The following is a 10,801-nucleotide window of genomic DNA, read 5'->3' as shown; positions in this document are numbered from 1 at the left end:
TCCTAAGAGCTCTGATATCTATTACTTTATAGAGTATCAAAAAATCCTGGGAGGTAGGTATTAATCCTATTTAGAGAGGGTCATGACCATGTTTTTGCCTTGTTATAGCTCTCATGCTTAGCACAGTTCCTGGCACATAGGAAGCTCTTAAAAGATTTATATTGACTTAATAAGTTTATGAGGAAACTGACTGTCAGAACTTGTCCAAGTTCAAATGGTTAAGTGACATCCATCCTAGTTCTATTTCTTGGTCCAAGCACCTATTCTCCTCCACTTGCACCCTTCCCATAACCTGTCCTACACTCTTACCCCAATGTCATTCACATCCCACTTATCACATACTCTATAAACAGAAAAGTCTAGTGGAAGAGGGGAAAGTTTTGGCAACCAGTCAAAGATAGTTTGGCAAATCAATCCTGAGAGTCCCCACCTGGGTTTTAAAGTGAACCCACCATGTTTTCTTAATTTTCACCCCATATTCAGGTCTTCCCTTCATGGATAGATATCGGATATCACAGTAATGAGAGAGACACCCTCACAACAGTAGTCTACTTTCATTCTCATTGATTGTTTTTCACATTTGTGTCTTTATTCCCACTGGTTGTTTGGTCCTGAATGAAAATTACTCCTTTGTTAGCAATATCCTCATAAGCCATAAGCTATTTATCCTTCCTTTCAAAGAATACCAATGATGTCATGGGGTGATATCATAACTTAAAAGTGTATTGGATTTAAGTGAGGCAGAGTTACACGCTAATTTTTTTTTTTCCAGAATCATATAAGTCCAGTGACAAGACAAAAGTAAGAACAATGGGCAATAGTCTGGGATGCACTGGATGACTCTTCCATGTCTGACCAAGCTAAAAATACTCCACAGCACCTGCTTCAGCTGGTTTCATAGCCCTTGGAATAAATTGTTCTTTTATACCCATTTTATGCCCAATAAAGTATTCACATGCTTGTAGTTATTCATCAATAAGTTAGGGGCCTGTTGGTGACCCTCAGCTGGTTTGCCTCATCTGCCTAGACAGTTTATTAGGATGTGACTGCTGTGTATGCTATAGTTTCTTGAAGCCACAAGTGAGAGTTAAGTACCAGGCAGACAAGCAAGGTGAGTGAGCATCTCTGAAGGGAGCTCCATAAGCTCTTACACCAAAGGTTCTGATCCTCCCCCAATACCAATTCTATACACCAGGTCCTGAATGCAAATGGCTTGTTGGCCAGTGGGGTTCCTCACAGGCTGTAAGCACATTGAGAATAAAGAGATTTTATTTTCCAGTTTTTGTAAGAAAGAATGGACATATAGCTCTATCTTCAGTGGTTCCTATGTCTCCAGTCTCTGTCTCCCACTGGTTGCCAGTTCAGAAAACTATCATTTTCATTGGTTGGTGTGTGAGATGACTCCATCTTCATTGGCTACTCAGAGAAATGCCAGTCCCATATTGGCTGTTCTAGAAGTGATGTCCTCAGAGGGAGTCATGATCCTGGATCCACAATGGATCTACCTTAGTGTGGGAGGCCGCCTCTAGCACCCGGAGAGGGAGAGTGTGGGCGCTGTATGCAATTGCTTCCCAGCCTCTTGAAGTAGCTGCTTCTGGTGTTGCAAATTTTTCCGTCGGGTGTGCTCACCTGTCACCTCACTTGCTAACTGAGCAGCATAAGACCCATGGAAACCCTTCAGCCAGGCTGGAAAGAAAGAAGATTTAAGTGGTTCTTAGGGTTCTCTAGTATAAAAGACCTTAATCTGGAGTGTAAGAATTCAACTTTTTTTAGATTTGGATAACTGTATTTCAATAAAATATTTCTTTGTAGTTTAATGTTTTATTTTTATGCATTTTTAAACATTCTGAGAAAGGGTCTGTAGGCCTCATCATACTGCTAAAACAATCTATGACAAAAAAAAGATTTAAAAATCCCCTTCTAGTGAGTGTTTAGGGTGAGTGGAGAGAAGCAGGAGAGTGATCTGAAGAACATCTCCTTGGGATCTTTTCTCTAACTTTATCCTGATCTATTGAAATCCTGCCTATAGACTAATAATGCCCATTTCAAATGCCACTGCTTGCAGGTAAGCATCACCTCCTTGATTTCATCTCTTCTCAGCTGATAATAACTTTTATTTCTTTCTCAAGGATCATTCTGCCTGGTCTTAAGTGCTTAAGCAGTTTTTGTTTTGTAGCTATTGTTTATGTGTCAGTTTCCCCAGTAGACATTTTCAGGGACCATCTTTTATATAATGTCCCTTATCCATGTCCCCTAGTGCCTAGCAATGAACTCAGAACTCAGCAAGCAATGTTTATTGAATTGAATTGAATCGGCAAAAAGGGTCTCATCAAAAGTGGCTTGATAAAAGAAAGATGGAAAGAAGAGTGTGGTTACTAATTGATAAATCTGTTTTCCCTTACCCTCCGGACTTTTGTGAATCTGGTCCCCAGGCTCCAGGCTCAGATCCTTTGTCTCTGCAGTTACATGAGAATTTGTACTCAGAGGTTGGGGGCAATCTGGAGGAGATTTTGTGAAGATGAGGCTAGGACCTGAGTCCCCAGAAACTGCCCCTAGCTCATCCCTCTCCTTTTCACCCCCAGATTCAATTTCTTTCTAATGTCTCCCCCCATCTCTATCAAGCTTGTCCTCACCCCATTCCTCATAGATGGTGTCTGGAGAACAAGGAGGGGGTCCAGGAGTGGGGAAGGCCCCTAGCCAGCGCTGCATGTCAGACCTAGGAGAAGAAGTAGACAGAACATAAAGAAGTCACAGGTGGTTCACTACATTTCTAGGGGCAGCCCAAGGGAACTGAGCAGAATTTCAATGGGAGAAGTAGGTCTGGGGGAAGAGATTTATATTACCCTAAAAATGGGGTAGGACAGGAGTAGGATGCCATTTCTTGGGAGAATCATGGACTTATAGGACAGTATATATCAAGGGGCCAGATAATATGTTACGGGTGGTCCATCTAAGAGTCCCCAGGGGTTGAGATATCAAGACTCACAGAGAAGAGGTTTGGAGCAGTCGGTGGGTAGGGCAGCCTTGATGGTTGCTGAGTAGTGAGAGGCGAAAAGTCGGGGGACTAGAAGGGTCTGGGACTGGCTGGGCCTGAACCAGGGATCGGTGGGCATAATCCAGAACATATAACCTTTGTCCACTGCCCAGAAGAGAAATGATCAGGTAGGATGCCTTCTTCCAATTCCCCTCGCATGTGCTCCTCCCACCATCCCCCAGAAAGCCTGCCTACCTCTTAGGCTGAGTGATGAGCAGCAAGTCGCTAAAGAGCAGGAGACAGAGGGGAGTAAGTCGAGGGCGAGAATTAAAGAGGGACCTGCCTTTCCGACTTCCCAACTCCATCAGCTCTCCTTGCAGTTCCAGACGCCGGGACCAGGAGACCAGAGGTAAAGCCTGGGGTGGGAGTTGGGTAGTTCTTTATACAGTTTTGTTCTTGTTCAATTGTTTTCAGACATGTTTGACTTTTGGGGGCAAAGATACTGCAATGTTTTGTCATTTCTTTTTCCAGCTCATTTTACAGATAAGGAAACGGAGATTTATGGGATTAAGTTACTTGCCCAGGGTCATGCATCTAGGAAGTGTCTGAGATCAGATTCTAACTCAGGGAAGTATTCCCGACTCCTCTTGGTAAGATTATGGCAGCCGGCTGCCCCTAGCACATTACCCCTTTGTATATTTACCCCACTTCCTCCTCCCCCCTCCAAAAAAAAACCTAGGTCTGGACATCATCACAAATGGGGATTTGCAGAGTTGGGAGCTGGAGTTAGGAAGCAGGAGGTTGGGGGCAAGGGTGGTGAGGCTCAGCTGGAAATTTGGGTGCCAGGAGCCAAGGAAACCGACCTTGACTTTGTGGAAACGCAGCCTCTGGCTGAGCCGGATCAGCTCCTCTGTCTGCTTCATTCGCCCAACTTCAGCACTACATCTCTCAATAATCTGGTGGGAAGGACTTTTGTCAGCCTCTTCCCTCCTCCTGCCTCTGTGTCTGACTCCCAGGTCTCAGCTCCCCCATACCTTGCTTATGGCCCCCAAGGCTCTCTGGGCATTCTCTCGTCGACCAGAGCCCTCTTCAGTCTGACGAAGGATGTTCTGGGAGCAGAAAAGGAAGGGTGACCCCAGAGCTCCAGGATCATAGGGTCACTGATTTAGGGTTGGAAGGAAACTTAAAGATAGATTAGTCCAATACACTTATTTTACAGATGAAGAAACTAAGATGTGTAGTTGACTTGCCAGTGTTCACAAAGGTGGCAGAACTAAGGTTTGAATATAAGTGCCCCGCCCCCTTTCCACTGCACCCACTGTTTAAGTTTGTAATTGATAAATCTAGAAGAATAAAAATGGGGTAGGACAGGAATAAGGTGCCATTTCTTGGGAGAATCATGGATTTCTAAGGAATAATCAAAGCAAAAAAGCCCAGAGATTTCCAATCCCACCTAGGTTTAGAGGCTCTAAAGCTGGGGTGCCATAGGGATTTTGGTCAAATTGCAGCATGAAAGTCAGTGTGTTTCTGGATTGAGAAATCCACAATGGGAGGTTCTCTGGCTTGAAGGAAATCTGACTTGCATTTGTATGAACAAGCCCAGAGTAGGGTTGACTCCCACCCCAGAGCAAGCAGTCCCCGGTTGGAACTGGCATGGGGCCCTGGCCCCAATACCTGAAGCAGCATTCTGAGTCGGGTGATTCGCTGGAAGGGAAGCAGCAGGAAAGAAGGCAGTGGAAGCCTCTGGCATTGAGGCAGACTCTGCAGCCGATGCAGTTCTGCTGAGAAACGCATGTTCGTCTCCCTGAAGAAGGAGGACAAAGATCTAGGAGCCGAGCCCAGCTGCCTTTTCCTTGATCTTACTAATGGCCTGCCTCCCATTCACCTCAGGGCTTCCAACCCTCAAATCTTCCCCTAACTTCTCCCTTCCAACCCCCATGTGTCAGGAGTCAGGGCCACTCTCACATCAAACGTCTGTAGGTCTCCTCCTGATATTGCTGATTCCTCACATAATCCACATACACGGAGAAGGGACCTTCAGCATGGATGTGCACCACATCACACAAGTCACTGATGTGAGGGGAACTCCTTACCCGGGAGAGCAATACTCCCAGAAACCTGGGCGGGGGGAGGGGGGAAGATCCAGAGATTAGGAGACATCCTGGGTCCCTGGGAAGAGCCAGGAGACAAAGGGAGCACCCCACAGAACTGAATTTGGGGATCTAGAGAGAACCTGGGATAGAGGAACAAAAAACTTAGAACTGAGGGATTAGAAGCCTGAAGGGACACGGACACTAAGGGGACAGAAACCTGGGAAGACAGACTAACCGTTCGCTGACACTCTGTACACGATGTACGTTAGAGAAAAGAGTATGGTGGTCTCGGGGGGTCAATGTATCTCGAAGGGAAGCACTTAGCACAAAGGTGTCCATGAGTAATTGAAGTGAACGGAGGTAGGAGGCTTCTGATGTCACCACCTCAAATAGACTCTAGAAAAGAGATGCTAAGAGACTTAAGAGATCCTTCCAGCTTCATTGCTATGAGAATCCAAGTTTCTTGCCCCTAGCTTGTCTCCCCAATCCCTGCCGGCTCCCAATCCCACTCATATCCCAGAACCAGACCTCCAAGTTCTTCTGCCTTCCCATTCCTTTCCCTTCAATTCCTAGTTCCTTCCTGACCAGGTGTCTAACCTCCTGCATCCTCCTCTCCTGAGGGCTCAGGGTTTTTAAGAGACCACTCTCCCGAACTGTAGGGAGCTCCTGCCACAGTGTATTTCGAGGTTCAGAGGGCTCTCTAAGGTTTGTTGGGAGGAACTTCCCATCCTTGCCAACTCCCCATAGCTCTTCAGCTAGCACAGCAGTCTGGTACAGGGGTTCTGAGGAAAAGACAGTAGAAGTTCAGTGTGCTTCTGGGCAATGACCCGAGTCCTTTGCTGTTCCTTCAAAGACCTTTCTGTCTTTAAAGACCCCATAATCCAGAGTCCCTCACCATCCTGCAGAGGCAGGCTCCAATTCTGCTCATTCAGAACCTCCAGCTCTTGGTCCCTGTAGAGAGAAAAAGAAATAAAAACTTCCTGGAAGTTTCATTGAGGCCATATTCTGTGTGCTGTGCTGGGAGGATGCATAAATATAACCTTCTCCCTCAAGGAGCTTACAGGTAAATTGTGGGGAGTTGGGAGAGGCAAGACATAAACACTGAAGAGTTAAATAATCACATAGGATGAATTGTCATAAAACAGTACATGATTAAATGTCAATTGAATAGCAAATACCATTCAAGTACTGGCAATTCACAAAAGTGAGAGAACCTCTCAGGTTAAGTGAACAGGGTTCATGAAGAATATGGGTTTTTCCTTTGGCCTTAAACCATGGATTTGATGATAGTTATAGTATTGGACCTTACTGGAGGGTATCTGGTACCTGTCCACAGTGTTCTTTGGACTTTCTTCCAGATTGTCTCCTAGAGAAAGAAACCACAGTAAGGAGCAAGAGATCCCATTTCCATCAGAGATCCAGGCATCTAACTCCCAAACCAAAGATACCCCAGCTCCCATCAGAGAACCACCGACAAACTATACCACCTATGAGATACCGAATTAAAAAGGAGAAGCTAATGAAGGAGGCAGCAACTCTGGGAACCAGAGATTGTCAAGGATGAAAGGGCCTGGAATTCAAATGAATTTTTTTTTAAGATGTATTCCTTCTATGAGAAAGATACTGTACTAGGTGCTAGAGACATAAGACAAAAATGAAACAGTCCCCACCCAAACAGTCTTCACCTTAAACAAATTTTGGCTAACTTCATCTTTGGACATATGTCACATAGCAAGATTTCCAGAGCAGAACTTGTACTGATTCCCAGCCTGAACTGCTGCCTTTTGGTTTGTTAGAAATTATAGTTTCCTTCCTTTCATAGAGGTATACTCACTTTTCCTTCTTCTCTCTACCTATTTCCAGACTCTACTTCCTTCTGGAATCTAAGCATCCATACCCATTCCGGGGTCCCAATACCTGGGTGAGTGCCGTCTTTGGAGGGTAGGCTGAGGTCTGTCTGTGGAGGATGTTCAGGGTAGGTGACCTCCTTCCTGACCCAAGTTGGTTTGGGAGGTGTGAGAGGAGGAAGGAGTTTGTTCTCCACCATGGATCGGTATGATGTGAGAACAACAGAGGTGCTCTTGTTACTTGGGGGGCTGGGGAGAGAACGGATGGGGCATTGAGGAGCACGGGGGACTTCCTTACTGTCTCCTACAGATACCCACTTAAGTTCCAGGCCAGGATGTGTCAAATGGCAGAGACAGGGACAACGAGGTGGACAGGACAAGGGTATATCTGGGAAGAGACAAAAGATAGTTGAGTAGAAAGGCCTCCAGCCCTATATCCTTCAAGAGCCCAGGCATTTAATTCATTTATTTAAATTTGTCAATACTAGAAAGTAATTTACTGGTCATAAAATCCAATTCTCCCATTATACAAAGGAAATAACTTAGCTCCCAAAGAAGACTTGATTAAGATGATACAACTAGTTGGTATCAGCTGGTTTTGAACCAATGTTCTTACTTCTTTGTACTACTTTGTACTACATATGATACCATCACCAACTCTCCTTTTCTACCTCTAAGCTTCTGACACTCCATATGTTCAACCTTCTTGGTCTTTTCTAGATCTTGGTCTTTTCCAGGCCTTATAAACCACTCCATGACCTCAAGCCATAGTTCCACTGCTTACCCAGACATCCATTCTTCTGAGGTCCACCCCCTGCCAGGGGATCTTCTTTCTCTCCATTCTCATCCAGTCCACCTTGAAGACTGGGAAGTGGGGTTTCTCCAATTTGCCCCCCAATGAGGGACCCTGCCTCAAACTTCCCAGCTAGTCTCCGGACAGTGCCTGATACTGAGGGATGATGGGACAGGGACAGGAATTTAGGAGATGAGGACTGAGAGGGATTGGTAGGTTCAGGAGCATTGATCTGGGGAGCTGGGAATGGAGGAAGGAGCTTAGGGAGACCAGCTCTCAGGGCCTGAGGACTTGGAGACCTGGAAGAAGAGTCTGGTGGAACCAAGGAAAAGGCACTAGATTTGAGAGATGGTATGGATGGAAGAACTAGGGGCTTGGTAGAGGTCAGGAGGGAGTCAGCAGGATCATAAGAGGTTGGTGGGATGGCTTCTGCCTGGTGAGAGGCCCCATTGAAGAGTGGGGATGGATTGGTCTGGAGTCTAGAAGAAAGGTGGGAACGAGTGACTCGAGGAGGTTTCTGAGATGGAGATATTGCTGGGGGAAGAGATTGGGCTGACATCTTTGTCTGGGTTTAATGAGGCTAGGAGGACCTGGTCCTGAAGTCATCACCTTGATTGAGGAAAAGGAAAGAGATAATTTTAGTAACTGAGGTTAGAAGAATATAAGCACTTGAATGTATAAGCGATGTTGTGAAAATTGGAAAATACATTATTTGGAAGTCCAAGTGGTAGTCCCTTAAAAATAGAATTCTACATCTGTTCTCTCTCCCTCCATTTTTTATCTTCTCATCTCTCTCATTCTCCATCTTGTTCTTCTCATCCTTCTCTTTTTCTCTTCTTCCATTTCTTTTCTTTCCTACTTCTCATTTCAATCCCAGTGAGAGGTCTGTCAAAAGTGACATCTCAGATTTGGTTCCTCAGTTTCTGTCTATATCTCCTGACTTCAGGAAACTGGGGAAATGACTCAGAGCTAAAGAAGGGTGGGTGAGAAAGGGGCAGGAGAGAGGAAGGGAAATTGGATGCTTTATAGTGGCAGGGTGAGGAAATAGGAGCTGTCAATAAATTAGTAAAGGGAACTTAAAAGTGAGAGAGATGCAGAATCAATGTGAGGTAGGAAGACAGGAAGCAAGAAAGAGAGAGTGAGGAGAGGCAGGGAATATATATCACTGTTTTCCTAGTTCCCACCCCCATTTCCAAGTTCCTCTTTCTCCTGGACTCTCCCTTTCCGGATTATTTTTAGCTTTTTCCTGCATGGAGAGTCCTGGAGCTTCTGACCCAGGCAGATCCAAAGGGAAGACTAGCTCTTTCCACTGCAGCCTCTTCCTATCATATCCTAAATCCTCACAGCTCCATACTTGCCCAGAGAGAGAAAATGAACCGAGGAAAGGAACTGAAGTTGGTCTTTTTGTGAAGATAGGAGAATATGGATAGGACTAAGTGGGTGGTCTCTGTGATGGAGCCTATCCTTAATGTGAGGAAGAAAATGCTGAAATAGGATAAATCCCCAGAGACAGTGCCAGGTCTGTGGAATATCCGAAGACTTCCCAAACCTTCCTAGAGATCTGAAAGGAGAGAGCCACCATCTCCCTCTCCCAGAGCCCCAGACACTGATGATCTGGAGGATGGACTCAAGCAGATGAACTCCTCCCCCCCCATCCCAGGGATTGTCTTGTCTGCTCAGGAACCAAGTATCCAGTTCCTAATCCCACCTGTCCATTCTCTTTTAGGACTCAGGCATTGCAGCCTCCAGTTCTTCCCTTTCCTCCATCTTCCATTTCCGTTAGGGTTCCAAGTATCTTATCCTAGTACCTAGCTCTCTTCCTCCTCCCCCAATTTCTGTCCCTCCCAGGGTTCCAGGACACCTTACTTACCAGTAGTCCCCTCCGCTCTTGATCACCTCCCGTTGCCCTATGAGTTGGGGCAGGAAACAGGATTCAAGTCCCTCCTCCAACCGGACACTCCTCTCCTTCCCAGCTCACCCCCCCTCATTTCCCCTCCCCCCCCCAAGGGGTACTGAACAGGGCTTTTTACTGGATGCTGAAAATCAGGATGCTTGGATCCCTGTGGCAGTGAAATTGAGTACAGGGATCTTTTAGGGAGCAGGTCTAAGTGGAGGACAAAGAGAAGGCAGATTGTGCCTTCTTTGGACTTGTAATCTTGTATGTTCATGTCAGATTGTGGTAGCTTTATGGGAAGATGGGCCAACTGAGGGTGTATCTCAAGGGACAATGGGTGTGTCTTTCCTATGGGTCTATGTTTCCCAAGATTGTGTCTCTCCTTTCTTGTATTAATGTAAGGATAAGATTCTTGATTGTGAAACATGCTAGGTTCAACTTCTGAACAAATACTTGCTTTGGGGGTACAAATTCTAACTCTGCTACTTCCTACTTGAACACTTATATTTTTGTTAGTTTCCTCTAGTACCCACTGCCCCTGAATCTCCTTCTCTTCTTGCTTCTGGCTGTAACTCGGAGGCCAGAGGTAAGGACACAGATAGGGATCTCTAAAGAGGAAGCCAATTCCCTTGCCCCTCCCAGACCATTGTGTCAGGGGCTGGGCTGTGGATGTTTGTGTAGCTACAGAAGGCGGCAAGGCAGTGGGCAGTAAATAGAGGGACAATGTCTGTGACTGACACAGGGTTCTTTAATCCTTCCAAGGTCTCTGTGTCATAATTCAGACATTGAAGTTTCTACTTCTGAGTCTAATTCTATAGCCCTCCTGTTGTGGGGGTAGGGGGGGGGGAAGGAGATTTGAGGATAGGGCAGCTTCTGTTATCCAATCCTCATTTTATAAGACTCTTTGAAAGAAGCAGAAATGGGGGGCGGGGGAAAACAAAGCAGCCACACAGAATATTTTGCATTTGATCCTGAAGGTGATGGAAAGCCACTGGAGTTTATTGAATAGAGAAATGACATGATTATACCTATGCTTTAGGAAGATGACTTTGACAGTTGAGTGAAAGATATGCCAAAGTGGGGAGAAACTTGAGGCAGAGAGACTAACCAGAATGCTAGTGAAGGAGTCCAATATATAAAGTGAAGAGGGCTTGTATTAAGATTATGGAAGTGTCAGAAGAGAGAAGAAGGCAAAACTGG

At 45.6% G+C, this 10,801-nt stretch overlaps 1 protein-coding gene across 2 annotated transcripts; it reads right to left on the bottom strand.

Annotated features, from left to right (window-relative positions):
- Positions 1-702: 702 nt before the first annotated feature.
- ARHGEF15 (Rho guanine nucleotide exchange factor 15) lies at positions 703-9,673 on the bottom strand. Of its 2 annotated transcripts, none has more exons than XM_023502741.2 (16): positions 9,578-9,673; positions 7,699-8,316; positions 6,985-7,302; positions 6,394-6,433; positions 5,963-6,018; positions 5,665-5,849; positions 5,303-5,463; positions 4,940-5,092; positions 4,649-4,778; positions 4,009-4,083; positions 3,838-3,930; positions 3,230-3,390; positions 2,987-3,139; positions 2,634-2,716; positions 2,403-2,498; positions 703-1,686 (listed from the first exon to the last, which is right to left on the bottom strand). In XM_023502741.2, the coding sequence occupies exons 2-16, from the start codon at positions 8,264-8,266 to the stop codon at positions 1,526-1,528; spliced, it is 2,433 nt and encodes an 810-aa protein (XP_023358509.1). In that variant the 5' UTR covers positions 8,267-8,316; positions 9,578-9,673; the 3' UTR covers positions 703-1,525. The 2 variants fall into 2 exon arrangements, with proteins under 2 accessions (XP_023358509.1, XP_003768797.1); XM_003768749.3 differs by having other exon boundaries at positions 2,403-2,456.
- Positions 9,674-10,801: the final 1,128 nt, after the last annotated feature.

Source organism: Sarcophilus harrisii, chromosome 4, assembly GCF_902635505.1.
Source record: "Sarcophilus harrisii chromosome 4, mSarHar1.11, whole genome shotgun sequence".
NCBI lineage: Eukaryota > Metazoa > Chordata > Mammalia > Dasyuromorphia > Dasyuridae > Sarcophilus > Sarcophilus harrisii.
The sequence above is the reverse complement of the archived record's forward strand: the minus strand, read 5'-3'. Positions and strand labels throughout refer to the sequence as shown.

Coding starts and splice junctions, on each gene's coding strand:
- ARHGEF15 (XM_023502741.2), bottom strand. CDS start 8,266: ATGTCAGCCCAATCTCTTCCCCCAGCAATATCTCCATCTCAGAAACCT. Junction 5,093..5,302: donor GTACAGAGTGTCAGCGAACG/GTTAGTCTGTCT, acceptor CCCCCCGCCCAG/GTTTCTGGGAGTATTGCTCT. Junction 1,687..2,402: donor GATTCACAAAAGTCCGGAGG/GTAAGGGAAAAC, acceptor CTTTCTTTCCAG/CCTGGCTGAAGGGTTTCCAT.